Below are 13,533 nucleotides of genomic sequence, written 5' to 3'. Positions count from 1 at the left end.
TTGCTGGTCTGTGCTTTCACTGTGTTGTGTTTAGGTGTGGATTTCTCTTTATTTATGCTGCTTCCTCCATCATGCTTCCCAGACCTGGGAATTTATGGTTTTCATTAAATAAAGAAAAGCTTGTAGGAATACCGTAAATGGGGTTCCGAAACAGTTCAGTCCTGTGAAGCGCAGAATCTCGTCCTTGTGAAGAATGGAGCGAGCCTTCATACATGCCAGCCCCTTCCAGGCTCTCAGCTGTGGATTGGCACTACTTGTTTGCAGTTGCCGTTTATGACTTAACTATCGAAGGTGATGGTTTTGGGTCTTGAGGGTGGCTGGAACTTCCAGGCTGTTGGTAATGATTTCAGTGTCCTTTTCCTATCGTTGATTATTTTGTTGGCCCAATTATGGGGAGACTGGACTGGTTAAAATTGGGAGTGCAAACACTCATCTTCCCCTGGTGGGGTTGGATGACGTCTCCCTGCCTGACCTACCTTCACCTCCATCCTTAACCTTGTACAATATGAGAGCTTGAGCTTGGCTGGAGCAGAGGGACCGGGTGGGCTGTGGCAGCCAGCCGCTGATGAAGTTGGAATTTGCCTAATCGTGAGGCTTGTCACTGCAGGCCCTCACTGGGTGTCCTCTCCTTCACTCTCTCCTCCTGGGGCTCCTGTCAGGTCCATGCCAGACCTTCTTATTCTGCTTTACAAATCCTTTAACATTTCCTTTATGTTTTCCATCCCCTTGTGTGTGTGGTATTCTGGATTTCCTTGGATGTATCTTCCACTACACTAATGCCTTCTTCAGCAGTGTCTAATTTGCTATTTAACCTACCCAGTGGATTCTATCAACAATTATACTTTTAATTTCTAAAAGTTGTCTTTTAAAAACTGTGCCTGCTCATACCTGATAGCCTTTTATTGCTTTCTCATTCCTGTACACGCTTCATACAGAACTACTCCCTTGCCTGCATTATCTGGTAATTTCATTATCTGAATTCTGAGGTTGATGTGCACCGTTTGCTGTTCTCTTTGACCCTCATTCAGTGAGAGCTTTCTGTGTGCCTGGTGATCTCTGTAAGCTCACCGCCTGACTTTATAAACAGGAATGCCACAGATCTAAGTAGGGGAAGCTTTCCTCCACTGGTATCTGAGAGGCACCATGAACCTGGGACCCTTCAGCCTATCTGAGGATCTTGGCTCAGCATGGGAGTCCCACGTTTGGTTTCCCACCTCACTGGCCCAAGAGCCAGCAGCTCAATAGCTGTGGTGCCACTGAATACACTCTGAGGGCAATTCTGCCCCTACAGGCTGCACACCCTTGGGCCAAAGCTCAAATCTTTTTTTTTTTTTTAATTTTTTAACATTTATTTATTATATTACTGAGAGAGAGAGAGACAGAGACAGACAGAGCATGAGTGCGGGAGGGGCAGAGAAAGAGGGAGACACAGAATCCGAAGCAGGCCCGAGGCTCTGAGCTGTCAGCACAGAGCCCAACATGGGGCTCAAACTCACAAACCAGGAGATCATGACCAGAGCCAAAGTCAGACGCTCAACCGACTGAGCCACCCAGGAGCCCCTAAAACTCACATCTTAAAAGAAATAGGTGGAGGGGCGCCTGGGTGGCTCAGTTGGCTAAGCGACCAACTCAATTTCAGCTCAGGTCACGATCCCACAGTTCATGAGATCGAGCCCCCTATCGGGCTCTGCGCTGACAGCACAGAGCATGCTTGGGATTCTCTCTCTCTCTCCCCCTCTCTCTGCCCCTCCCCAACTGGCACGTGCACACTCTCTCTCTCAAAGTAAAAGAATTCAATAGGTGCCCTCAAGAGCCCTAGACTTGTGCGATTTTTGAGGTCCCAGCCAGTAACAGGACCCCAAATGATTCACCATCAGTAGTCAAAGTAGAGCAGACAATTACCATGAGGGGGCACCAAACCACAGCCTGACCAGCATAGATTTGGATCATGAAGCTGGACCCCAGGACTCATGGCCAGGTGACTGCTCAGATTTATCTTCCACGATAAACTCTCAACAACAGGACCTCACTCAATTCATTACGGCAGAGTTCTAGGACATGCGACAAAGACATCTCACCATTCTTACCTGGCAGGTGACACATATATCCACGACGCTGTCACAGTGTGATACGAAAGGTTAAGTCAAGAGCAGTGAATTCACTTAAATTTTCCTTCCTGCCTTTTCTGACCGCAGATTGCGAGGTCCTGTGGGTGAGCACATTTCTCATACCCCTTCACACCCCCTAGTGCACCCTGACCTGCTTTGAACACATTTGGCCCATTTGTTGATTAAAACTCCTGAAGAACCAGCTCAGGCGTCACCTCTCCTGGGAGCCCTTCCTGGCGTCTTCACCTTGTCCCGTCATGGGTGTGCACCTCTGTCCTGTGCTTCGTCCCCTGGAGGAACTTCTGTTCCTGGACTTTTTGTTGGGCACCGCATGGCTTGTTACCCTGGTCTGTAACCTCTCTAACCTGCGAAGTCCCCGCGTGCAGGTGTCACACGAATCTGTCTCTCCCAGCACAGTGGCACAAAGCCCGGACAGGTGTGTGCTGGGGAAACATCTGTTGCAAGTACCGGTATCTTAAACTCCCTTTTCTTGCGCTGTTTCCGAGGCTGAGCAGAGAGAGCTCTCCAAGCTGCACTCGCCGAAAGCAGACTTGTGTTCTGGCCGCCTCCCGCCAGCCCGCGCTCTCCTCCGTGTGCCATCTTCCACACACTCCCCTACACGTTTCCCTCTTCCGCGGAGTCTATTCTGCTCTGGCATGTGCTGTACCAAGGGCTGTACTTGGGTGGAGACACACAGACATAAACACAGCTTTGATACAAAGTCGACAGTGACTCCTGCCTTTTAAAAGAACTAAACAAGAACAAAAACAAACCAAAACACTGACAGACGGATCTCAAAAACCTGGAGTAGAGGGAAAGAAGGAAGACAGAAAAGTAGATATTAAATCATCCTATTTACATCAAGTTCTAGACCAAGCAGAACTATAGTGACAGAAACGAGGTCGCTGCTCGCCTCTGACGCCGAGGGGGGGTACGCCTGAAGGGGGCGACGGAAATAGTCTAGGATCTGGACGGAATGATGGTTCTAAAGGTCAGATCAGATGGTTTGTCCAGTCTCTGAAAACCCGCACGCGAGATCCGTGCGTTTCACCATACGCGAATCACACCTCCGCAAGAGGCGTGTGGACGCGGGATTAGTTCCGGTGGACCCCCCGCTCCGTCCCCATCCGAGCCCCGTCTTCGGGGAGGCCTGCGTCCCCTCCGGGAAGACCAGCCTCCCCTAAGGCTCCCTTCCTCTCCCGAGCGCGGGCCAGGGTGGCCGCGGGCCCGGCACGGAAAGCCCGGAGGCCGCCCCCGCCTCCCCCGGCCCGCGGTCTCCGGGCGCGGCGCCCTCCCCCCTCCCCCCCCTCCCCGGGCCGCGGCTCACTCGGCGCCGTGCACGCGCCGGTGCTGGATCAGGTGCGAGCTCAGGCGGAAGGCGCGGCCGCACTCGCCGCAGCGGAAGGGCTTCTCGCCGCTGTGCACCCGCCGGTGCCGGAAGAAGCCGGACAGGGCCCTGAAGGCGCGGCCGCACTCGCCGCAGGCGTACGGCTTCTCGCCGGTGTGGATGCGCCGGTGCTCGCTGAGGAAGGAGCTGCGGCTGAAGGCGCGGCCGCACTCGGGGCAGCGGAAGGGCCTCTCGCCCGTGTGCACGCGCCGGTGCTGCAGCAGGTTGGAGCTCTGGCCGAAGGCCTGGCCGCACTCCCTGCACACGTAGGGGCTGTCCCCGCGGTGCGTGCGCCGGTGGCGGGCCACGTTGGAGCTGTGGCCGAAGGCCTTCCCGCACTCGCCGCAGGCGTACGGCCGCTCGCCCGTGTGCGTCCTCCGGTGCTTGGCGGCGTCCGACCTCTGGCCGAAGGCCTTGCCGCACTCGGCGCAGCCGAACGGCTTCTCCCCCGTGTGCGAGCGCCGGTGGCGCACCAGGTTGAAGCTCTGGCCGAAGGCGCGGCCGCACTCCTCGCACACGTAGGGCCGCTCGCCGTGGTGCGTGCGCTGGTGGCGGACCACGTGCGAGCTGTGGATGAAGGCCTTCCCGCAGTCGCTGCAGGCGAAGGGCTTCGCCCCGGAGTGAATGCTCCGGTGCTTCGCCGCGTCCGAGTGGCACTGGAAGCTGCGGTCGCACGCGCCGCACTGGTAAGGCCGCCCTTTCCGGGGGCCTCTCCCCCCCGCCGCGGAGCCTGCGTCGGGGGCGGCGACCCCGCTGCCGTCCCGGCCGGCCCCCCCTCCGGGTTTCTCGGAGACGGCTGGTGGCCCGGGGGAGCCTCCGGCCTCCTCGTCCCCACGACCGTCCGGAAGCCGCGGCGCCCGGGCAGGCCCCCGGGCCGGCCCCGGACCGCTCTCCCCGCGGCACCCCCCTTCTTCGGAAGCCTCCTGCTTCGGCGCTGGCACTGTGCTCGGAGCCCCCCGCTCCGCCACTGAAGCGGCACGGCCGCCGGCCGCCGGCGCCAGGGACGCTGGAAAAGAGGGTCAGAGACGTGTGACTTGAGGCCCAAGGAAGCTCTCGGACAGCGCACATGCACGCGAGGGGCGCGGTCACAGCGCAGAGCAGACACCTGCGCGCTGCCGGCGCGGTTCCTGCCAGCTCTCCCCCTCCTTAACAGCCGTGCTCCTAGGAGTGGGCAAGGCCGCGAGAGGGCGGATCGGGACCCTCCGCTGTGACTCCAGGGTGGCCTGAGCCTCTACCGACAGTCTCAGGAGGGCAGGGGACAGACGCCTGGGCTCTGCGGTACGGCCTGGGAGGCAGACTAAACCGGCAGCAAGCCAGAAGATCACCACAGTAGAGATACCGGGGGAAGCGGGCTGAGAGCGCCTGGTGGCCCACGTCCTGGTCCCAGCTCACTTCTACAACCCCAGACACCCCACAACCCACAGGGCCTCTGGCCCGCACAAGCAACAGAAGGCTTACTCAGAAATCACTGCCAAGAGTAAGCAACAGCGACGGGGGACAGAGCCATTGGGCTGAGGAAACCCGCTCCCGCTCCCCCTCGGCCCGGCTGCCCAGCGGGAGGCTGCTGCCAGCTCTAGGCCCTGCTGGCTCCCGGGCACAGACCACGCGCCCACTTAGACAAATGCCTTTAGGGACGTGGTCGCAGAACACTGGGAGGTCACAATGCGAGGCGGTTCTTGCCGCCTTCGCAGGGCCTGGAGGGGGTACCTGGGAAGGGGGACAAGGATGCTTCCCTGCAGGTGGCCCAGTGGAGGGCAGCCCCCAGGGCAAGCCCATCAGCCTGCAGACCAGCTTTCCGAAGAAAGCTGTGCCTGTATTGCCGGACTGGGGCACTTCCCTTCTCCGCTCTGCCCCCAGAGCTGGGCACAGGTGATAAAGCCCCCTGCGTAGCTGGGGCGGGGGCAAGGCAGGTTAGGGCCCATGGGCACCCACAGCCATTCCCCATGGGTTCCCTAACGAGGGAGCTGTCCAACTGAGCAAGGGCGGTGGGGCCAGGCCCAAGCACACGGCTAAGAAACAGGAGGCCCCTGGGAAGGCCCCGTCTGACCTGTGGTTTGGCAGACTTAGAAATTCAAGAAAGGGTCTCATAGGCACCGGTTAAGAGGCAAGGGTCATTCAGAATTAGAATTGGAGGGAGGGGGCACGAACACCCTTTCCGGTTCCACTTGGTCAGGCCTCCGGTCCTGTGAACTGCTTGCCTCCTGGGGCAGCCCTGGGCAGGGGGCCCTCCCAGTGACAACCTCCCAGGGGTCCCTGAGGACCCCTGAACACAGAGCACTTGTTCTCACCGGGGGCGGCTTTGCCCCCGGGGCACATCTGGCTTTGTCAGAAAACATCTCTGGTTGTCAAAACTGGGAGGGGGTCATCCTGGCATCCTGTGGGGAGAGGCCAGGGGTGCTGGGGAGTATCCTAGAACGCACGAACACCCCTACAGAAGGCGTCTTCTGTCTCAGAATGTCTATATGCCAGAGCTGACAGACCTTGCCGGAAGGAAGTCTTCCCGAACGGTTGTAACTGGAAAACTGTCCCCAGCTTGACCTGCACGAGGCCCATCCGGGCGGCACTGGCCTCACGCTCGCCCATATCCCAGTCGCAGGCCAGAGATCTCACGGCCTGCGCTCAGGGCCAGCAAGCAACACACGGTGCTCTTTATTCTCTTAAAATGTGTGTTCTGCTGTAACCCGTTTCTCTTCCGCCACTCTGTGCGCGTTGGCATTTGCTAAAATCATTTCATCCCAAAGCGAGGGACTGTGAAGAGCCCTGTGTGGACCGGATCTGGCCAGGGTTAAGGTCAGGTGGGGGAGGGAGAGGCCCAGCCTGGACGTCCGGGACTTGGAAGGGCAGCGTCAAGGCAGGGCCCAAAGAAGGGGTGAGTGTTTGTTCGTGGGACACTGGGGTTCTTTGATCTCAAGGGAGAATAGAGGCAGGTGTGTGGGGTTCTGCAGAATGCTCTGGCAGCCGTGGCCACACTCCACCCAGGCCCCGCCCCCCGACGCAGCAGACAGCGTATGTGGTGGCAGAGCCCGAGGCAGCGCGTGTGTCTGCACGGAGGGGAGACGGTGCTGTCCCGAGCGCCACTCGTCCCACACCGCAGCAACAGCAGTAAACTGGATAGGAGTCCTCAGCTTCGACAGCCCTCAAGCATGGCCTTAAGTCTTCAGGACAGAGGGAGCCCGGAGCCCGAGAGGGCAGTGGGTGGGAGGCTAGCCGGATTCTCACTCATCATACTCTTCCAGCCACCTGGTCTGGGCCCAAGCTAGCCGGGGCGCTGAGAAACAGGGCCAGAATTAAGAGTCTCATTCTCAGAAGTCTCCAGGTGGGGGGGGGGGGGTGGGGACAGACAAAGAGACGGGGGTGCAGAGCTGGGCCAGGAGAGCAAAGGGATACAGCAGGCAGTGGCGAGGATAGCAGGCAGCGGGGTGGGAACCGGGCCGGGCAGAGGGGATGGGGTGGTGCTGCCCCATCCCAGCTACATCCCTAGCCGCTGGGCAGGTGGCCTCTGGGGGCCCCGATTCCTAAGCTGTCCCCCCCGCCAGCCCCACCTGCCTGTCCACCCCTCACCTGTGTGTGTGTCCATCAGGGTGGCCGTCTCATTGGTGTGCTGCAGACCAGACCTGGGGGCGCGCCTCGCTGTGCCTTGTGGGAACGCCAGCAGTGGGTACACCTGCCTGAGTAAGAAGGAAGACACGGGGAGGAAAATGCCCGTCTGGAAAGTGGGGACGAGCCCAGAATGGCTTCAGAGAGGTCAGAGCTGCTCCTGGAGACCCTGAAGGAGCCACCTCATCCACTGTGCCTGTTTCTGCCACTAGAAATCGAAGTCGAGACACCCCAGGAACTAGTGTCCCGGAGGATCCCCCCTGGGAATGCCGTCTGGACCACGCTGGCTCCCCCGTCCCGTCCCCAGCAGACGGAGAGCGCAGCTGGGTGTGGCAGCCCCTGCTCGCTCGCTGCCTGCGGTGGCTTCGCTCCACGAGGAACAAGCCCACAAGGCCTCCGGTCAGCGATCAAACGTCTGGAGACGTGTCTAGGGCATTACTTTTTTCTTGATGATCGTAAAGATTTGAATATAAAAATATGAAACCCCCAAAATAAGAAGTCATTTGAGGGGCGCCTGGGTGACTCAGGCGGTTAGGCATCCGACTCTGGAGTTCAACTCCGGCCATGATTTCATGGTTCGTGGAATCGAGCCCCACATCAGGCTCTGTGCTGAACGCGCAGAGCCTGCTTGGGATTCTCTCTCTCTCTCTCTCTCTCTCTCTCTCTGTGCCCTTCCCACTCTCACATGCTCTACTAACTAAATAAACTTACAAACGTTATTTGACTGGTGCACTTTTGGATTGAGAAGTGACTTTGCTATGCTTGATACTAAAGTCTGACAGATTTAACTACACAAAGAAATTTAGGATAAACAAAGAAATGAAAAAAAACAACTGGGTGGGGGTATGTTTGTAACATAAAGATGCATATCCTTAATATATAAAGACCACTACGTATTAATGAGAAAACGTGAAAATTGGTAAAAGTCACAAACAAGTAACCACAAAAAGAAAGCAGACCAGTGGCCACTATATTTTTTAATATAAGTCCCTCATTTGTCCCACCTCATTTGCAATTGAGAAATGTAATTTAGGGGCGCCTGGGTGGCTCAGTCGGTTCGGCGTCCGACTTCGGCTCAAGTCGTGATCCTGCGGTTTGTGAGTTCGAGTCCCTGCGACTGGGCTCTGTGCTGACAACTCAGAGCTTGGAACCTGCTTCGGATTCTGTGTCTCCCTCTCTCTCTGCCCCTCCCCTGCTCCAATTCTGTCTCTTAAAAATGAATAAACGTTAAAAAATTTTTTTGAAGAAATATAATTTAAAATATCACTTTTGACTCTAATATGGCAGCACCTTGGGGGCGAGGAGAAGGTTGGGGGAGACAGGCACGGTCCTCCACTAACGCTGGAGAGTAAGTGCCCCGCTGGGGGTGCCGCTGGACAACTTACAAAGGCCTTACAGTCCTACTGTGACTTCGCTTCTGGGGAGTCACCCCAACAGTGAGATCACGGGTGCTGGCAGAGACCTGCCTGTACGGACATTTCGTCTCCAACTTGCTCGGGAAGAAACCTTGGACATGACGCCATTTCGACTAAAAACAAGGGAAGGTTCAAGTGCGTGAGCAGCTGGTAATGAAGCGACCCCTGAGGCCATCTCACTGGTCAGGGGGCTCCCGAGGCCGTCACGCCGGTCCGGGGGAGACGCCACTGGGGCTGTCACTCCCCACGGCGCACGTGCAGCTCCTTCCAAGCGAGAGCCCGGCAGACACGCACGTACCCGCCCGGACGCCAGGTTCCCGCCCCGGCACAGCCCGTAGCCGCCCACCGCCACTCACCTGCAGCCCCGCCGCCCGCCGGAAGCGCCGCCGTCCCCAGCGCCGCGGCGCGGGCACTTCCGGTGACGCTCTAGGCCGCGGGAGGACTGTGCGCTCGGCTGCCCGGGAGGCCGCGGCGCGGGCGGCTCTCGGTGACGCTCTAGGCCGCGGGGGGGGACTGCGCGCCCCGGCTGCTCCCCGCGTGGGCTCCGCTCGCGGCGGTGTCCGGGGGACCTCGCCCGCCCCGCCCGCCTCCCGGAGCCGCGACCCTCTGCGAGCCCTGCCTCCCTCGCCTGCAGCCGGGCCCGGGTGAGGCCAGACGGTGGCCGAGGCGGCCGCGGGGCGAACGAACGAGCCGACGAGGCGCGTGCGGGTGGGGAGCGGTGGCGGCGCCGCGCGGGCAGAGGGCCGTCCGAGGGAGGCCCGGGGGGCCCGCTCCCCGGAGAGGGGCCGGGAGCGCCCGCGGCGGGGCGGCTTCGCGATCGCGGCCCTCCTCCCGGCTGCGGAGACCCCCTCTTGCTCCCGGTGTCCCTCGCCAGCGGCTTGCAGTGGGGGCTTCACATTGACGGCGGCGGGCGCTGCCCGAGGACCCAGGGGAGGGTCCGCAGGACCGGCCGAGGGGGCTCTAGGCTTCACGCAGGACCGAAATCAAACGCGAGCCGGAGAAAAGTGCAGACGACGTAATGAGCAGAGGTAGACGGTAGCCGCGAAGCGTCCGGGGGACCCGGGAAGGAGAGGGGTTCTCCCCGTCGCGTGGGGTGAGGGGCTCACACTGGAAAGGGGCCCAGGGCACTGTTGCTTCGGGAATCTAGGCTAGGGTCCGACCAAAGGCCAGGTGGACAACGGGTGTTACTCTATAAATCATCAAAACGGATGGCGAACGGTTTTCTTCAGGCGTTTCCGGGTCGCTTCCTGTCCTGCGGGTGCTGCTCCCACAACCAGGTGCCAGAAGAGGGCTTTTTCTTTGCCGGCTAGAACGGTGACTTCATCCTGGGCTGCGGGTTATTTTTCTTTTCCAGCAGGTTCAGGGGTGCATCTGAGGGTGGCTGTTGTTTGTTTCTGCTCAGGATCCCTTCCCTCATGCGTTCTGATGAGAGCGCACCTTTCCTTCTGGGGAGTGCTCCTCTTCCCTCTGATCCCCCATAGATCATTCTGGAGCTGAGGCCACCCCGAGCCCTGTAGGATGAGAAGTGGAAAGGCGACGGGGGTCGGGCGCCTGCGTGGCTCAGTCGATTAAGCGTCGGGCTCCTGATCTGCTGGGACCATGATCTCATGGCTCGTGGGATGGAACCCTGAGGCATGGAGCCTGCTTGGGATTCTCTCTCCTTTTCTCTCTGCCACCTCCCCCTCCCCTCAAAAATAAAGAAACATTTTTTAAAAAGAAGAGGAAAGTGACAGACCTGGTCACATCAAGGGTCTGGTCCCGGCCAGGAAGCCTGGATTCCCTGGGTTGGTGAAGCAGCTCCTGACCGCGTGGGCTGCCCCAGGCCCTTCGAAGCCCGTGCGTGCCCCCAGTGGTGCCAAGGAGCTCCTGTTGCCGACGCTGTTGCTTTGGCGGTTGTCCACTTGACTTCAGGGGTCCGGGCCCTGGGCCCCCAAGAGCTGGCAAGTGCCCTGAGGAGCCAAGGGGCTTCTTCAGTAGGGCCGGGCACGTGCTGAGGGAATAGGCCCAAACTCACGCTGACCAGCCTGTGGCCCCAGCCAGTGCATGTGACCTGTCCCTCCACTGATGCGGCCCGTCTGTAGCCCCAACTGTGCCAACCACCTCTTCGAGTATTAAGAACCCTGAGAGAGAGGCCACTTTGCAGACGAGGAAATCTGGATTTCCAGAAGAACGAGCTGGCACACAGAAAAAGGAAGTGACCTGCCTCACTTGGCCGGGATATTCCCGGCTACTTTCTACCAGCAGACAGGCACCCAGTCTCTGTGGCTGGAAACCACGGCGGCCCACGTGCGTTGCTAGTAGGTGGGCTCTCCTCTGTTGGTTGTTGTCATTCCAGGGCTGGGCCCCCAGCACGGGCGCTGCTGGAACACGGCTGGTCGCTAGACGGAGGGCAGAAAGAATTCGGAGGAGGCCTGCGGGCTCTTCGTGGTTCCCTTTTAGTACAGGCCTTAGGCACAGCCAGGTCCAGGTGAACTGGGCTGTGCGATCCTACCGTGGCCTGAAGAAAAAAATGACAGTCAAGACCACAGAGGACAGGACTGGCCGGTGGCCAACAGTGGTGCCAGGAGGGAATGAGCCCCGGTGGTCTGAACCCACACTCCCTGCCAGGACAGTTGCCTCTTTTGGCCCCAGAGGAGCTTCAGAATGCAAGAGAAGAGGGCAGAATGGAGATCCCAGGCGGGGAGACCCAGAAGCTCCCTCAGCACCCTGCAGCCCCCCACCTTCCGGCCTCTGGCCTCCCCCAGACCCCGGCTCCCTCTGGCGCCTCTCCTACAAGCCCCAAGTGCAGCAGCCGGCCAGCCCACCCCCCACGTCCTCTGTGCAGAAGCTTTTTCAGGGCAGGTGGCATCGGTAAATACCCACTATATGTTGCGTATATATGTTGTATTATTTATTTGTAACTAATTATTTAAAAAAACACGTAAAAATTAAAACATTTAAAAGGATGATCTCAATGGAGAAATAGGTTTCCCTCTGCCTTCCAAGGAAATACCTCGGGTGTTCTGGAGAGCTGCTCCTCCCACAGGCGACTATGCAAACGGCAAGTCCTGCCTCCTGCCCGCAAGCCTTGGCTCCCACCGCCCGCTGGACAGTCCAGCTCGGCCCGCCCCGCACATGCCCCTCGCTGTCCCCAGCCTTTCCAGTTCCATCCCGCGTCCCGGCAGGGACTGGGACCAGTCGGTTGGGGGCTGAGCCACCCCGACCTAGAGGCCGACCAGCCCTCACTCCCGCCCTCCCCGCGGCCAAGGGCTACCGAGCTGCCTAGTGGCGGTCCCCGCAGCCATGCGGATGGAGGGACGGGACTGTGTGGGGGACAGGCCCCGGAGCTCAATCCCGCACACTTGGCATAAGGGGCCAGACAGTACCAGCGATTTGTAATAATCCTTTAAACCTCTTGTAATAATCCTGTAAAGACATCGGTGGCCCGGTGGCCGTACAAAAAGCGCCCGTGGGCGCCGGGCGGGCCGGCTGAGCCTCGGTCGAGGGCTCGGCCAGCGGTGGGGAGGAGGGGGCGCCTGTCTGGAGGACCCCGCGCCCCGCCCGGCCGCACTCGGGGCAGCGGGCTCCCGGCCGCCGGCGGCGGGAAGTGCGAGCCGGCACGAAGGCTTTCCCGCGCCCGTGCGGATGCTCCACCGCGGCCGGCCTCCGGCCCAAAGCCCTCCCGCGCTCAGCGCACTCGGGAGGCTTCTCCTCGCCGGGAAGCTTCCGGTGCTGGGGGCCGGGTGGGGGGTGGGGGCGCCGGGAGGCCCAGGGGGAGCTCGGCCTGGCCGATCGCTTCATCGCTCAGCTGGATCACCGGCCGGCTTCCGAGGGGCGCCTCCAGCTGGGGTCACAGCCCCGGGGGCTCGCGCCTGTAATCTTCTGCGTGGGTCACCAGGTTCACGGTGAGCCTGGCTTTGCTTCTAGGCTCCTGTCGGTGGTTCCTTTCCTCCCTGGCGGTTGTCTGAGGCCCGCAGGTCTTGTGTGGCAGCCCTGCACGCCCCTGTGCACCCCATGGCCTCTGCAGGACCCGGTGGCCCAGGCCTTGGGAGCTCTGCCCCCAGACACCCTGCGGCTCAGTCCCCTCCAGGGTTTCTTGAAGGAGAATCTGCTCCTCATTCTGGGTTCTGTGCTCACGGTCTGAAACCAGAAAGGGAGAAGGCAGATGCCACCAGACTCTAAGCCACAGCACAGAGAGACTTTGGGGACAGCAACATCATCTCATTAGAGATAGTGGGGAGGGAGGAAGGAAGCATGGACAGATTCCCAGGGTGGGAAGGGGTGTGTGGTGGGTGACGCAGGGATTGAGGTGAGGGCGGGGAGGCCAGGCCAGAGGCAGGCGGGGAAGGGCACAGGGCCAGGTGGCAGGGCACGGGAAAGGGCTGGCGGTGTGCATCTGGACATCCTGACTCCCGCACGGAAGTCAGTGCAGCTTTAGCATCCCGGAGTTTGGCCTCCCTCCCAGATGCGCCTCCCGTGGGAGCTCCATGAGCCGGACGCATGGGTTCCTGCAGGGCTGTGGTAAGAGAGCCGACCCGCCAGGGCTGACCGGCGCTGTCAGGTTGCCAGCGAGAAGGTGCAGCACCCCCTGCAGGCAAGACAAGGAAGCCGCAGAAACAGCTCTGCGCGGCGGGAACGAGCGCCTGCTCCCTGCGCTGCGTGGAGCCCGGCTCTGGGCACGGCCCAGGGCGCCGGGCAGAACGGCCTGTGTCCCGCGTGCAGACTGAAGAGATGCCCGTGCGGCTTCGTGTTTCGGTGTCTGTCTCTGGCCCTCTCTGTGCTGATGTGACAGAGCAACATCACTAAGAATATCTAGAATCGGCTTACTTTTCCTAAAATAAACCAGGACTTCTGTTCAAAGATAACTGTGTAGAGACCTTTTACTTCCTTTTTCCCCTCAAACCTAAAGGGATAGTAAAGAATGGGGAGCAGCGAGAGGAAGCCCAGAACCACGGCCCGAGAGGCCCCGCCTCTGGCAGGTCTGGCTGAGCGCCCCCTCCCTCCCCGCCCCCCCCCCCCCGCGCCCCGGCCCTGAGGGGCCCAGTGC

At 60.1% G+C, this 13,533-nt stretch overlaps 1 protein-coding gene across 1 annotated transcript; it reads right to left on the bottom strand.

Annotated features, from left to right (window-relative positions):
• Positions 1–3,431: 3,431 nt before the first annotated feature.
• On the bottom strand, positions 3,432–8,982 carry ZNF696 (zinc finger protein 696). The gene is made up of 4 exons (XM_042923618.1): positions 8,864–8,982; positions 8,478–8,620; positions 7,057–7,163; positions 3,432–4,501 (listed from the first exon to the last, which is right to left on the bottom strand). Exons 3-4 carry the CDS (start codon positions 7,070–7,072, stop codon positions 3,432–3,434), a joined length of 1,086 nt encoding a protein of 361 aa, XP_042779552.1. The 5' UTR covers positions 7,073–7,163; positions 8,478–8,620; positions 8,864–8,982.
• Positions 8,983–13,533: the final 4,551 nt, after the last annotated feature.

This window comes from Panthera leo, chromosome F2 (genome assembly GCF_018350215.1).
Source record: "Panthera leo isolate Ple1 chromosome F2, P.leo_Ple1_pat1.1, whole genome shotgun sequence".
NCBI classification, from domain to species: Eukaryota; Metazoa; Chordata; class Mammalia; order Carnivora; family Felidae; genus Panthera; species Panthera leo.
Note: the sequence above shows the minus strand (reverse complement) of the source record. Positions and strands in the feature narration are given on the sequence as shown.